Below are 15908 nucleotides of genomic sequence, written 5' to 3' on the forward strand. Positions count from 1 at the left end.
TATACAACTACATTTCAACAGAAACTTTTACGCAAATTATTGAGTGTGCCATGAAATATATGACATCAATAACCATAACTTATCTTAAATTAGCTAATGAACAATTAAAAAAAAGCATTATCACGAATTATCTGACGTAAAATAAATAAATAATTATCCTTATTTAATTTCCAATAATCACATTATATGTTAATTATATGTGGAATTGAGATAAATCAAAGTTTAACTTCATTTTATTTATTTATTTATCATATTCAAACTTTTATTTAAATAATGTTAATTTTTTTCTCAAAATCTGATAAAAATAACTATTTTTGACATACGAATAATTATGTCAGTAAAAAATTACAAGATGAAAGTAAGTAGGGAAAAGGCGACGATTAATCAAACTTTGAGGGGCTTGCAAAGGAACATTAGAGACGACCGTGAGGATTCCATCGGGACCTTGCCTCCGTTACTATTAATTCTGTTAACGCCGCCGAGTCTATCGTAGCAATCAACGCAGAACAAAGACAAGGAGAGCTGGAATCCGTCGCGAGTCCAAGAAGAAGCCCCCCCCGAGTCGGCTCAACACTGGCCTCGCACAAGCCATGTAGAGGCGTTTGTAGCCACCCAGCGCAGCGACGACAGAGCGCACGCTGGAAGGTGGAGGAGAAACGTGGCGGAAGCAGAGGTGCTCCCAGAGGGAGTCGTTGCGAGCGACGCTGCACCAGAGGCTGCAGACGCAGGCGGCGACGCCGAGGGAACGGCCGTCGAGGCGTTTGAGGATTCCGACAACGATGTCTTGGTGGTCGTTGATGAAGAAGACGGGTCTCTTCTTTTCGTTGCTCTCTTGGTACTGCTACACCATGGCTAAAGCTTGAGGGGAAAAGGAAAGAGAAACAGTGGTGGTTTATACATGCAGTGGAGAATTTGCTACTTTAAAACATTATATTATTGATTTAGTATTTAAATTTTCATTTCTTATTCTTAGTATTATAAATACTTTTAAATATTTTAAAATTTAAATTTTAATATATATTTTTTAAAATATTATTATTATTTTTAAAAAATTTTAAAAAAATTTATATGCTTTTTAAAAAGTTAATCTCACATAATCATTCGTACGTAAACAATGATAGTAACAAACCAAACGTTAACGTAAACACGATAATAATTAAAGACAAAATCAATAATTAAAAGTAGGGTAAAGTATAGTAATGGTCACTCACTTTTCTAAATATTTCATTTAGGTTTTCAAACTTTTAAAACTTGCAATTTAATCCCCTAATATTTAGTCCGTTTTGCAATATGATCACTCAATATTTAATCCGTTTGCAATATGGTCTCCGACGTAACTGTTGGGGACCATATTGCAAATGGACTAAATGTTAGGGGACTATATTGCAAGTTTTAAAAATTAAAAGACCTAAATAAAAGTTTTAAAAAAATTCAGTGACTATTACTTTATTTTATCCTATTTTTTATTATCAAATACTCCATCCATCCCATAATCTGTGTCTTATATTGATTATGTACATGGTTTTATGATATATATTTGACTAAGTGAAATCATAAAACTATCATTAAAAGTTGATTAATAGAATTGACTTATTTATTTTGATAGGTGTAAGAGAGTGAGACATATAAAAGTAAAAAGGGAAATATAAGTTTTTTTTTTTTTTTTGGTTTTTTCAATAGTATATTTTAAATGGTATAATTTTAAAAATAAATTATTTAAAATGTTAATTTTAAACAAATATCAAATAGCTCCTAAATTTTTAAATATCAAATACATGTGCATTGGAATCGTTTTTACTATTTTTATGATAATCATCTTATTTTGATGTATGAACACAAGGGAAAGGGAGAGGCTGATGCACTTGTACAATTCCAAAGACGCAATGATCCAAGATTTTGCCACATGTACGGTTGACATTCACCCATCCTCACTTGAATTCCACTATAAATACCGATCGACATTTATCATCCAAACACACCCTTGACTTTTGAGCTTGCTTTTGTGTTTTGATTTCTTAGAAATTTTCTTGCTCTTTCCTTCACTTTCTCCAGAAAACAAAATGTCTTCAGGGTGCAATTGCGGCTCTAGCTGCAGCTGCGGTGACAACTGCTCGTAAGTTATTTTCGATTCTTGCTTTTTGTTATACATAGATATGAATTTCAGTATAATAATTAGGATCCTAAATGAATCGAATTTGAACGATAGGCTTTTTGATATTGCAGATGCAGCAGGAACCTTAACCTAGGATTCTCAGAGAAGCCGATTAGTACCGACATCATCATCTCCGGGGTTGCGCCAGTGAAGATGTTTGTTTCGAACTTAAAACTTCAAAAAAATTATTAAAAGCATAGCAAATGTTTGGTTTTGATGTTTTATTAATGATTTACTTATTGCAGGAACTTCCAAGTGTCGGGGATGAGCACTGAATCAGGACACGGATGCAAGTGTGGATCAAACTGCACTTGCGATCCATGCAACTGTTAGCCATGGAGGCATGCATATATAAAAGCAGCAAGACAGGGTCTGCAATAATATTTAAGATTTTCAAGGATGGATCGAGGGTCTATGGTCATATGTGTTTCGTGTCTTGTCTAATAGAAGGTTGTCGTGTAATAATACAGCCATGATTTCTTGCAATTCCCTTCTTCCAAGGATTTTGCTATTGATTTGGTGATCTGTTGTTAAATCCTATAAAATAGTGGCTGTTGCTGCTATTCCTTGTATTATCCCTTTTAAATAAAAAATAATAAATTTAAAATGAATCGAATTTATATTGTTTAATTCAGCCTGAATTATGAAGAAAAAAAAATCTATTTTCGTAACAAGTAATTTAGTCAATCTAAGAAACAATAAGTAAGTTTGGTGACATGAATAGTTTTGATTGACCATTTTAAGTTTATTAAATATATTCAGAAAAATATTTAAGAGAAATAAAAAGTTATAATAACATATTTTTTGGAGTAGCTAATAATTATAGTTTTTTTTTAAGATTAAGCGATTGGCTACTGGTTTTGCATGTATCAAATTTTCTGTCTGAAATCTATATCTATTGCCCTTCCATTAATTTATGTTTTTATTTTTTTCTTTTATGTTTGATTTTTTATATTTATTAATTTAAAATTATGTTTGTTTTTAAGGGGCGCATTTCAAAAGTCGCAATTGAATTTGAATTAATTATAATGTGACATGTTTAACAAATAATCATACTTTAAAATTATGTGATATATTGCCTCATCGTAATTTGTGGGTCTAATTTAATTGAGTGTGATTAAATGCTTTTAATTATTTTCTTTTAACTTTTAGGAGAACGAATGCATCACTCATTATCAAATATAAAAGTTAAATATATTATGCGAGTTAAAAATATTTAAGTAATCAGAATTTTATGTGATTATCATGAAGCTTTTAAGTTATACCACGATGGTGTAATACCTCTTAAATTCTTTTTGACAAGATAGAACTCCCTAATTTTATTTAAAAATATAAAATATTCAAATTACAGTAAAATTTTATAATCATAATAAGAATAATAGAACTTCCTAATTTAATTTAAAAATATAAAATATTCAAATTACAGTAAAAGTTTATAATCATAATAATAAACTAAACACATCATAATAATATTTTTTATAATTATTAATACTAGAAATTAGTCACTTAAGATAACTCAAGGATCATACAAGAAAAATATTAAAAAATAAAACTAAATAAACTCGAATAAATATTAGATACGAACAAATCTGATTACATTGACAAACAAATCATAAAAAGAGATCAATCTATTAAAAAACCACCGAAAAATTACAAGTTAGAATAAAACGACGTGAGAAAACTATTCACGAACGCAAATACATCAAAATCCAATATAAAGATCCATAACAGTGAAGATCAACAACACGATAACAAATAAATGTCACATTGATTAGTCATGAAGATACTAAATCCAACCCTGAAAAAAAAGGATAAATGAAAATAACGACCAAACGATTGAAAACAAGCCAAAATATAGGAAAAAATACATCATAAAGACAGAGAAAAATGTGACATAAATGTATAGTTATTAAAAATTTAAAATAAGAAGAAAAAAAACCAAAAGATACAATATAATAAAATTAAATAAAACAATAAATATCGTTCTTTGGTGAGTAACATTAAAGTTGATGTTATCGCTCGTCTTAAGATAAATAAGAAAGAACACAAAACACCGAATGCATAATAGCTTTTGGAGACTCTAGATAAATTGACGAAACAAGCTAGAAATTATCTGATTTCAGCGCGAATATGTAGTTTAAGTCTGCTTGGAATTCTCAGGAATTCAAAGAAAATGAAGTTTATGAATGTTTGGTCAGGTTATTCTTTAGAAAACTAACAATGTAAAATCAACTTGTAACGGAAAGGCATCTTTTGAATCAAGAGAGGCAGAAAATCCCGAAAGAGAATTCGAAAACATTTAAAGAATTCCATGCAGACTTAAACTCATGAAACACGCTGAAATCTAATGATTTTTCGTTTAGTTTGTCATTTTTCTCTCTAGAGTCTTAGAAAGCTGTTCCACGATCAATGTTGTGTGTTCTTTCTTCCGTTGAAGAAAGATCAAAGAATCGGTTGGTTCCAAGTCTTTTCCCAACAAAAGCTTCTAGTTATTTTTTACCGTCTCCAGAAAATGGAGTCGGTGGAGGAACTGCTCCTGCTTCCTTTGTACCTTCAATATTATCTCCTATCGACCTTAAAGAATGTGACTTCCTAAAGAACGACGTGAGAAAGCTGTCCATGAATACAAATGTATCCAAACTCAATCCGAAGATTCATAGTAGAGAAAATCAGTACGATAATAAATAAGGGTCACCTTAATTAGTCGTGGCAATATTAAATCCAACTCTGAGAAAAAAGATAAAAAAGATAACGACCAAACGATTGAAAATAAGTCAAAAGACATTGTATCATAAAAATAGAGGAAAACTTGACATAAATGCATGGTTATTAAAAATTAAAAATAAGAAAAAAATATACAATATTATAAGATTAAATAAAACAATAAATATCGATCATTGATGACCAACATTTAGCTGATGCCGTCGGTCATAAAGATAAAGAATGCAAAACACCGAACGCATAACAACTTTTGGAGACTCTAGATAAAGTGATGAAGCGAGTGGAAAATCATCTGATTTCAGCGCGTTTGAGTAGTTTAAGTCTGCTTGGAATTCTCAGAAATTCAGAAAAGATGAAGTTTTTGAATGTTTGTTCAGGTTCTTTAGAAATTGACAACATAAAATCAGCTCATAATGAAGAGACATCTCTTGAATCAGGAGAGGCATCTCCCGTTGACCTGAAAGAATATGATTTCCTAAAGAAAAAAGAAAAAGAAAAAGAAAGCATAAGATATGAAAGAGTGGAACAAGTAACACTGACATTTAGAGAGACATAGAAATATACATTGGAGAGCTCTTCGTTCATGGTTTGGGAGAAGAAATAAAAATTGTGTGTTCGAGAGAATAGGGCGAGAGAATGACAGTTCTCAGCTATGTATTTATAAGTATGCCTAAAGGACAAGAGAAGAATATTACACGATGAAAGAACCATAAAGCATATCTTTAGTTAATGAAGCTTTCAAGATTCATTGCACCAAACAAAGAATAAAGTTGAATTAATTAATAAAACAAAGTGATTTGTGAATGTAAAATTAACTTGTTTAATTAAGTTTGACAAAGATCAAAGGCAATGAATATCATGACACCTTTGGCAGCTAACACTGATAACCATTTTGACTCCAAGTGACTTGATATTTCGACATTAGAAACGTCGGACCGCTTGTACTGATAATGGTATCATGTACAATATACAAGTTAATTTACTACTTCTTTGACCCATAATTCACACAATAAAATTCAAATAATTAGTGAGCATATTATATATAGTATCGTGTACCAATTAATTGGTCTAGAGGGATTAAGTACTGGACTTTTTAAATAAAGTTTGAAATTGAATCTTGTTATTGTGAATGTAAAATAGTAGGCTGAGAAAGTTGTCCACATAGTATACTTCTATAATATTTAATTCAAATGATTTGATCAACAAATCGAATATCGATAATTATACTAAGAAAACATGGATAAACTTTGAGATTTAAATCACACTAAATGTTGATGGATATTAATATGGTTAACTACTCTCCACTAATGTCTTTGTGAATCCATTGTATTATTAGTTCAAAAAACCTTAAATAGGAAACATCATTAAAATAAATAAACTATATGTAGATTTCCTTTTACTTGTTTGGGGAACAAAACTGTATTTGAAGTAAGCTCAGGTTTCGGTTCGAATTCAAACAAACCATCTTAAAACTCGGTGGTTCATAGTAACAATATTTCTAGAAAACAGAAAAGAAAAAAGTTTTATTTCACATTACTTAAACTGATCCTTTACACTAATATTTATAGTAGCTATTAACTCTAACTACCTCCTAACTAACTACCCGTTTACAAACTTGCACAACTTATACATTCCGTTAGCCCCCCTCAAGTTGGAGCATACAAATTTTGAATGCCCAACTTGAGAGTAGACCTCTAAAAAGTAAGCTGTAGGTAAAGCTTTGGTAAAACAATCAGCCAACTGATTATGAGATGAATCTAGCATTAATACGACGACTCCTTGTTGCAGCTTCTGCATATTAAGTGACAATCAATCTCTCTGTGTTTTGTACGTTCATGGTAGACAAGATTCTCTGAAAGATTGTCGCAATAGAGATCTGTTGGAACAAAAGGAATATGAAGATCATTAAGAAGGAACTGAAGCCACCGGATTTCACAAAAGCTCGATCCTCTGCTTCACTTGAGGAACGAGAAATGGTTTGTTGTTTCTTAGACTTCCAAGAAATAAAAGCAGAACCTAGAAAAACACAAAAATCAGTGACCTTCGAGAATCAGGATACGAAGCTCAATCAGAATCACTGAAAGCCTTAAATTTCGATCATTTCCTGCTGGGAAAAACAATCCTTGCCCTGGAGTTCCTTTCAAATAACGAAGAACCCTACGAGCTGCAGTCAAATGAGCTTCAGTAGGAAATGAAAAAAACTGAGAAAGCTGTTGCACAGCATAAGCAATGTCCGTCCTTGTATTTGTAAGATACTTACAATTTACCAACAAGTTTCCTATATCCAGTAATGTCAGAAAGAGGTTTACCTTCTGTTCTAGCAAGTTTACTATTTGTAACCATAGGAGTTGAAATAGGTTTAGAACCTAAAAAACATGTTTCCTGTAAATATTTCCTTTGACACAAATTAATTCTAGTTTTAGAGTGAGAAACTTCAAGTCCTAAGAAAAATTTTAAATCTCCCAGGTCTTTAATTTTGAACATATCATGCAAATAAGTTTTAACCCTACTAACCTCTTCCATATCTTCACTAGCAAGAATAATTTCATCTACATAAATGACTGAAGCAAGAAACTTAGAACCTGTTCCCTTAAAAAATAAAGAAGAATCAGAAGCAACTTGAGTAAAATTCTGAGTAAGCAAGGCATTAGTCAAATTTTCATTCTACTTCCTAATGGCATGCTTTAAGCCATACAAACTTTTGTTCAATTTACAAACAAGACTAGGTTTATTGGAATAAAAACCAAGAAGTAAGTCCATATACACTTCTTCTTGCAAGTTTCCCTGTAAAAAAGCATTATTAATATCCAATTGACATAATTTCCATTTCTTTGCTGTATCAACAGCCAAGAGAGTCCTAATAGTAGTAATCTTAGCAACAGGACTAAAAGTGTCAATAAATTCTATTCCAGATTTTTGAGTATATCCTTTTGCAAGCAACCTAGCTTTATACCTTTTTAGAGTACCATCAGATTTAATTTTTGTTTTGTACACCCATTTACAACCTATAGTCTGTTTACCTTCAGGAAGTTTAACTAAGTCCCAAGTATTATTAGCTTCTAGAGCTTTAATTTCAGCATTCATGAATCACAACTTGATGATAGTTTTTAGGTTCATCAAGAATTGAATCACTAAACATATGATCTATGCTTATAAGATAAATTGTCATAAGACACTACCCAAGCCAAGATGTGAGAGGAAGTCCTAGCTTTAGGCATGGAAACTTCAAAGTCCTTATACCTTTGTGGTAAATTAACACTTCTAGACGGTCGGATTGAACGAGAAGGTAGAATCCTCGGAGCTACTGGTGATGAATCTGTAGGCATGCCAGCAACATTGTTGTGATCCCCATTAGTGAAAGGATTTGTAAAAGATCTTGCTGTAGGTGTATTAGTTGAAGAGGAATTTGTTACAGGTACACCTGCAGCAGACATGTTTCTCAACAAAAAATCATTATGATATGCTGGCAGAACAATATCAGAAGAATAAAAACACTGTATTTTCTTTAAAAGGGAACTTATCTTCAGTAAAAAAACATCTCTTGAAACAAAAACAAATTTGCTGTCTAGGTCATATAACCTGTATCTTTTTATATTTTCAGGTAAACCAAGAAAAACACATTTAATAGCTCTAGGATGCATTTTTGTTCTAGCTTTAGGTAAGACATGCAAAAGCTAAACATCCAAACACCTTAAGCTGGTTCAAAATCCGTTTTTTATTTAAGACTTCAAAAGGAGTCAAATTATCTAACACTGGTGTAGGTGTAATATTAATAAGAAATACATAATGTAAGATTCAATCCATCCAAAAAAATAAGAAGAAGATTAGAATGATTTCTTAATGCCCTTGGAACAGATAGAATATGCTGATGCTTCCTTTCAACTACGCTATTTTGCTGTGGTATGTGTGTACAATAATTTTGATGCACAATACCCTTCTCCTTAAATAAATCTACTTGATCAAATTCCTTAGCATTATCAGTTCTAAAAAAATTAATTCTAACAGAAAACTGAGTTTCTACCAAATTATAGAAATCAACTATTAACTTTCTTACCTCAAACTTTGCTTTCATAGTAAATATCCAAAAAATATACTTTTTTCATCTACAACAGTCAAAAAATAAGTATGACCATATATGTTTTTAACAGAAAGTGGTCCCCATACATCCATATGAACTAAGTCAAAACAAGAAGCGATAACAGTTTTGCTAATAGGAAAAGGAAGTCTCTTATGCTTAGCCAAGTGATGAGTCTCACATTCAAAAACAGAATCAATAGAAACATCATTGTCCAACTGAGAAAAAAATTTCATTCACTGCTTAGCAGGATGTCCTAGCCTATTATGCCAAAGATCTAAATTCAAGTTTTTACAACTAGAAACAGAAGAATATTGAGTAGCACATGTTTCTAACTCATAGAGGCCATCAAGCAGCTTAGCTATACAAATCATCTTTCAAGGATTCAAACCCTGCATAACACAAGAATCAAAGGAAAAAAAATTAAACAACAATAATCATCCCTTGTAAGCTGAGAAGTAGAAATCAAATTAAAAGTAAAGCCAGGTATGTAAAACACCTTTTTTGAGAACTAAACTTGAAGAGATTTTAACCGTTTTTATGTGTGTACCTTTAGCTAACTGGTTATTAGGAAGTTTAACAAACTTATCATTAACAGGATAAGCATCTTGAAAATAATGAAATGAATTGACAATGTGATCTGTAGCTCCTGAGTCTACAATCCATTTATCCTTAGAAATCTGACCAGAACAAGCAAAAACCATACCTGATTCATGATGCTGAAGTTGCATCAAAGACTGATGAAATAGCATTGATTTGAGATGCTAAATTCTGTGTAGCCTCTCTTTCTTGCAGTAAAGACATCAAGCTATTGTATTGCTCCTTAGTAAAAGAAAAAGATCCATTCCTTGTATCTAAAAAAAATTAGAGGCTATAGGTTCTTGACTATCAGAAGTAATAACCTGACTTGCTTTGCTGGTCTGTCCTCTATTAGAACTCTTATAACCAGGTGGAAAACCATGTTTACGATATCATTTATCTATGGAATGTCCATAGATACCACAATATGTACAGGTGGGTTTTTCACCAGCATTAAAAAATTTCTTCAAATTATGACCACTCCCTGAATCATCAAGCTGATTATTCTTATTTCCATGCATATATCTCCCAGCAAGCAAGATTTTAGACTCACTGACAGAGATAGAAACACTAACAGACCACTCATGCTGAACAACAAATTATGACCACCCCCTGAATCATCAAGCTGATTATTCTTATTTCCATGCATATATCTCCCAGCAAGCAAGATGTTGGACTCACTGACAGAGATAGAAACACTAACAGACCTCTCATGCTGAACAACAATAGCAAAGATTTCATTATTAGATCGCATGGGTTTTAGACTCACTGACAGAGATAGAAACACTAACAGACCACTCATGCTGAACAACAAATTATGACCACCCCCTGAATCATCAAGCTGATTATTCTTATTTCCATGCATATATCTCCCAGCAAGCAAGATGTTGGACTCACTGACAGAGATAGAAACACTAACAGACCTCTCATGCTGAACAACAATAGCAAAGATTTCATTATTAGATCGCATGGGTTTCATCATCAGAATTTAAGATTTTTGAACAGAAAAACTATCATTCAAGCTTTTCAGAAACTTACGAATAAAATCTTGTGTCCTATATTCTTTCGCAGAACAATTGCACGCATTCAGGGGTCTTAGATTACACATCTCGTCCCAAACTATCTTCAATTAAGTATAGTAAGCAGTTACTGTAAGCATACCTTACTGTGAATCAAAGTTTCTCATCAAATCCCCTAGAGAGAATCTGTCGAAAAGATCTGCCCAAAGATCGTACGCATAATCGATCCACATCACACTTTGCCCAATTTCAGAACTTAGGGTTCGCTGCAACCAAGAAGAACAAGGTTGTTACACTTTAACCACGCGCGATATTTGGGATCAGCTTCGTTTGGTGCTTTGATCGACCCATCGACGAAGTCAAGCTGTTCTTGGAGATTAGGGATATGCGCATCGATCTCGCCCAACTATGGTAATTGCTTCCAGTCAACCAGGCGGAAGTTAGAACAAGCGATGGATTTTCATTGGGATGAATGTAATACTCGCTGCTCGGATCATCGTTCTTGAAAAGCTGACTCGGATCCTCTCAATTCGATCGAATCCTCTCAATTCGAGGATGCAATATTCTCTGATACCATAACAAGATTTGTAGAAAACAGAAAAGAAAAAAGTTTTATTTCACATTACTTAAACTGATCCTTTACACTAATATTTATAGTAGCTATTAACTCAACTACCTCCTAACTAACACCCGTTTACAAACTTGCACAACCTATACATTCTGTTACAGAGGGCCTAACCAGAATTCAAACTATAGATAAAAAGAATGCAAATAAGTTGAGGTTAAAGTAAAAGAAACAGGCTGATAAGCACATTATGCATCTGTCGACCTCTTGTTTTCTTGGGTTAACCACATGTTTCTTTTTCCTTTCAGCCAGAATGGGAAGCGCCATATCTACAACAATGAAACCTCTTTCACCATGACATTTCTGGTTTTTCCCAAGCATCAAGATTGAGGTGTATGCAATGAGATTTTGAAGTTGCTCCCACCACTACCTTCCCATTCCCCCCCCCCCCCAACACACAAAAAATGACAAAAGCCAACACTGCATGCTTGATTCCCAAGACCCAGTCTAACCACAGGCTGCAATAACACTATAGCATTAAATCAATCTGTATATCTTAAATAAAGTTAATTCTACAGCATGTAAAACATACTAGGGAAGACATATCCGTATTTGACACTCACACCCAAGTCCAAGTTCAGCACATCCATGCATTTAAAGAACCAAACTAGAACTAGTTTTTTTTTTTAAGAAAATCATGTCTAAGACAGGATATAGAGAACATAAAAATCACCATGGAGCTCCACTTGAGAGCACCACCCACCTACAAGTCCAAATTCAATTTTAATATGAGACCCAACTATTTTAAAGGGAAATAAAGTTACTTTTTGTTGATTTTTTAATAGGATATTTTAAATGGAACGATTTTAAAAATCAAAATACTCACATTTAATGAGACAATGGTGTACATATATTTTTAAAAAAATTATTAAAAGTAGTTTTTTGAATATACAAGGAAGAGCAAGGCTCTTAATTAATTCTCATGCAACGCCCATCTAATTGAACCAAGGTTGAAACCACTGCTGGAACCTCTGAAAACTTGTAGAAGTTTCCATCCGTGCTCCACACCATACGTGCCAAGCCATCAGCAACCCGATTACACTCTCACGGAATATGCTTTATTTGAACTCGCCAATCTCTTCGAACAAGATCATGAACGTGAGGCACCAGCGACGAAAATTCCATCGACCTTACTATTCCCTTGAAGCACAGCAACTGCCTCCATACAGTCCGACTCAACAATAACCTGGCGAAAGCCGCTCTCCCACGCGATAGATAAACCAGAAAAGACGCCCCAAAGCTACGCATCGACCACTGAACAAACCCCAATCTTCTGCGAAAACCCCGTAATCCAAGCAGTATCCGGATTTTGGAAGACACCTCCACAGGTAGCCAAACCCGAATCACTCCTCCGTCCTCCGTCAGTGTTTAATTTCACCCACCCGGATGGAGGAGCACTCCAGCAAACTTCTCGGTTGACAGCACCTCCCTGCTCTAGTTGCTTCAATAACCTGCTCTGAATCACGCGAACCACTTCCTCCTTCAAACGGGTACTTCGCTGAACGATCCCTTCAGTAACGGAACGGTCCTTAATAAAGATAATTAGATTCCGCCGATTCCTGGTGCACCACGTTATCAGTCCGAAATGAATATCCCAATCTTCCTCCATCAGCGGGAAGTAAGCAGGTTGGCGGAGATTTTTATCCACCCAAGCAGTCAGTTCCATTCACATAAATTCCTCCAGCCGGTTCGGCTTTATCAACACCCTCCACGACGCTGAAACAATCAAACACTCCTTCAGAAAATGGGAGCTACTTTCAACAGCAGCACCGCATAGAGGACAACTTGCGTCCGACGTGAGATGCCGGCGAGCTCTTTCCTCATTTGATAAAATTTGCCCTTTACATATGGTCCACAATAACATCTTAGCTCGAGGTAATCCCCGATAAGTATTAATAATATTCCATGATGCCGTCGCTTTCAGCATTACTTTCCCGTACTCGTTCTTTATAAGCTGGGGCTACCGAAAACCGACGCCTTGCATCAAATTTCCAACCGACCGTATCTGATCCTACATGGGATAGAGGAGGACGCACTGCTGCCAGGGAAAGCCGAACTACATCCGTAACATGGTTCCCAAATCTTGACCAATCCCACTCCCCTACCAAGTCAATCATCGAACTAACATGGGTGCCCTTAGGTGGAAGATCATCTTGAGGGCTGTCATGATTGATTAACAGGCCAAAATCGCCAAGCCAGGAATCATACCAAAAATCAATCGTGGAACCATCCCGAAGGATCCACACTACACTCTCCCTAAAATTATTCCAGATTATCGATATGCCTCTCCATAGCCGTGAATAACAACGCCTATCAACTGTTTCAGGGAGCGATTCATGAATCTTGTATTTAGCTACTAGAATCCGAGCCCACAGCTGGTTCGCATCTGTTACCAAGCCAAATGCCAATTTAATTAGGAACGCTTCACCGTTTGCTTGAACCTTTTTTTAACTCCTATACCACCCGAATTTGCCGATTTATTGAAAAATTCATCTTTGGTAGGTGGTCAACTTTGCATATGAGAATTTCATCTTTAGTCCTTAAAATATTAAGTTGTTTATAAGTTTAGTCCTTAAAACTCAACTATAAATAGGCCTAAGTATTTCATTAAAAATCATCCCAAAAACAAGTTCTCTCTTCCTCTTGTTTTCTTCATTCTCTCACTTTGGGAATTCTAAATAATTCTATTTGTTGTAATATTTGTTGATAGTGAAGTTATCATCCGGTGTGGTGCCCGAGGAGTAGACGATATTCTCGTTGAACCTCGTAAATTTGGTGTGTTCTCTCCTTTATTGTTCTTTATTCAATTTTTCCATTGTGTTTCAGTATTCAATAGTTTGACGGGTTTATCCGCTATGCAACCTTTGGTGGTTTTGATCTTGACATTTTAGGTCAATTTTAAAACTACATTCATGTGAGAAATAACCCAGTTTCCCCAACAATTGGCATCAGAGCTTCGATTGAGGTTATACTCATGGTCCTATTGTTGAAAAGATACAATTCGTGCTATTGAATATTGTTTGTTAGAATTAAAATGGCAAATACGATCAGTTGAGACATCAAGCTCTTCATCTGGACCGGTGAGGAGGATGATGTCAAATGCAAATTTCTTGGTGGAGTTGTTCGATGAATCCGATCATTTTGGCATATGGCAAGGCGAGGTGTTAGAAGCTTTATTCCAACAAGGTCTAGACATTGCCATTGAGGAACAAAAACCCGAATATATGGACGAGAAAGAATGGGGAACAATCAATCATTTGGCGTGCAACATGATTCGATCTTGTCTTTCCAGGAACAGAAGTATGGCTACAAGAACGAGACTTATGCAAGTAAGATGTGGAAAGCATTGGAGGAAAATTCCTAAAGAAAAGCTCTCAGAATTTTCTCCACATTAAGAAAATATTGTTCAGATTTGATTATCAACCAGACACCAGTATGAATGAAAACATCACTGCGTTTAATGAGCTAGTGGCAGACTTATTAGGCATGGATGAAACATTCAAAGATGAAGATTTGGCTTTGATGTTGTTGTCATCTCTTCCAGATGAATCTGAGCACCTTTAGACAACGTTACTTCATGGTAAGGATAATGTTACCCTTAAAGATGTAACTGTTGCTTTGTATAGTTATGAGTTTAGAAAGAAAACCAAGAAGGAGAGCAAGTATGAAGAAGCGGAGGCCATTGTGTCAAGAGATTGCTCGAAAAGTCAAAATCCAAAGTGGAGAAGGATATCGAAGTCGAAGTCCAGACTGGGAAAAGATAAATGTGTTTTTTTCATGAGAAAGACCATTGGAAGAAAGATTGTCTGAAGCTAAAGAAGAAAGGAAAAGCTGCTTCAGATGCATGTGTTGCAAAGCATGATGTAAATGACTTTGACATATCATTGGTTGCTTCATCAAAAACATTCCATTCAGATGAATGAATATTAGATTCGGGTTGTACCTATCATATGTCCCCTAATCGGAAGTGGTTCTCCGATTTAGTAGAACTAAATGCATAAGTTGTTTATATGGGCAATGATAATGCTTGTAAAAATGTTGGGATAGGTTCAATTCGATTGAAGCATCAAGATGGATCAACCAGAGTTCTAATCGATGTCCGGTACGTGCCCAATTTGAAGAAAAATCTCATCTCGTTGGGAGCCTTGGAATCCAAAGGCTCAGTAGTCGCTATGAGAGATGGAGTTTTAAAAGTCACATCTGGTGCACTTGTGATGGTGAAGGGCATCAGGAAAAATAATTTGTATTACTACCAAGGTAGTACAATTATTGGAGTAGTTACAGCAGCTTCCGGAGGTGATTTAGACACAACCCAGTTATGGCATATGTGGTTGGGACATACTGGAAAAGAAAGGATTGTTGAAAGGTGCAAAGGCTTGCAAATTGAACTTTTGCGAGCATTGTGTTATGGGAAAGCAAAAGAGAGTGAAGTTTGACACCACTATACATAATAAAAAAGGTATTGTGGATTATATTCACTCAGATGTATGGGGTCCTTCAAAGACATCATCTTTGGGAGAAAACCATTATTTTGTAACTTTTGTAGATGAATTTTCCAGAAGAGTTTGAGTGCATCCGATGAAGTCTAAAGATGAAGTGTTTCGAATTTTCCTTAAATTGAAAAATATGATCGAGAACCATACTGGTAGAAAGATCAAACATCTTAGGACGGACAATGGAGGGGAATATAAAAGTGACCCATTCTTTGACGTTTGCCATGAGTATGATATTGTTCGA

At 34.6% G+C, this 15908-nt stretch overlaps 1 protein-coding gene, 1 long non-coding RNA gene and 1 pseudogene across 2 annotated transcripts; 1 reads left to right on the forward strand and 2 right to left on the reverse strand.

The window, feature by feature from the left end:
* Positions 1 to 384: 384 nt before the first annotated feature.
* LOC120141365 lies at positions 385 to 1962 on the reverse strand (annotated as a pseudogene).
* On the forward strand, positions 1957 to 2486 carry LOC120139903 (metallothionein-like protein 1). Its single transcript, XM_039155006.1, has 3 exons — positions 1957 to 2113; positions 2224 to 2307; positions 2398 to 2486. Exons 1-3 carry the CDS (start codon positions 2061 to 2063, stop codon positions 2483 to 2485), a joined length of 225 nt encoding a protein of 74 aa, XP_039010937.1. The 5' UTR covers positions 1957 to 2060; the 3' UTR covers position 2486.
* A 3953-nt stretch (positions 2487 to 6439) lies between these two features.
* On the reverse strand, positions 6440 to 10271 carry LOC120139913. Its single transcript, XR_005517684.1, has 3 exons — positions 8114 to 10271; positions 6915 to 7037; positions 6440 to 6749 (listed from the first exon to the last, which is right to left on the reverse strand). It is a non-coding gene; the product is annotated as an uncharacterized LOC120139913 (long non-coding RNA).
* Between the last annotated feature and the right edge of the window lie 5637 nt (positions 10272 to 15908).

This window comes from Hibiscus syriacus, unplaced genomic scaffold (genome assembly GCF_006381635.1).
Source record: "Hibiscus syriacus cultivar Baekdansim isolate YM2019G1 unplaced genomic scaffold, ASM638163v2 tig00002237_pilon, whole genome shotgun sequence".
Lineage (NCBI taxonomy): Eukaryota > Viridiplantae > Streptophyta > Magnoliopsida > Malvales > Malvaceae > Hibiscus > Hibiscus syriacus.

What these genes read in the sequence shown, in the direction of transcription:
- LOC120139903 (XM_039155006.1), top strand. Translation starts at nt 2,061, where the DNA reads ATGTCTTCAGGGTGCAATTGCGGCTCTAGCTGCAGCTGCGGTGACAAC. An exon ending in AGCTGCGGTGACAACTGCTC is followed by an intron (nt 2,114 to 2,223) that starts GTAAGTTATTTT and finishes TTGATATTGCAG; the next exon opens with ATGCAGCAGGAACCTTAACC. An exon ending in GGGGTTGCGCCAGTGAAGAT is followed by an intron (nt 2,308 to 2,397) that starts GTTTGTTTCGAA and finishes TACTTATTGCAG; the next exon opens with GAACTTCCAAGTGTCGGGGA.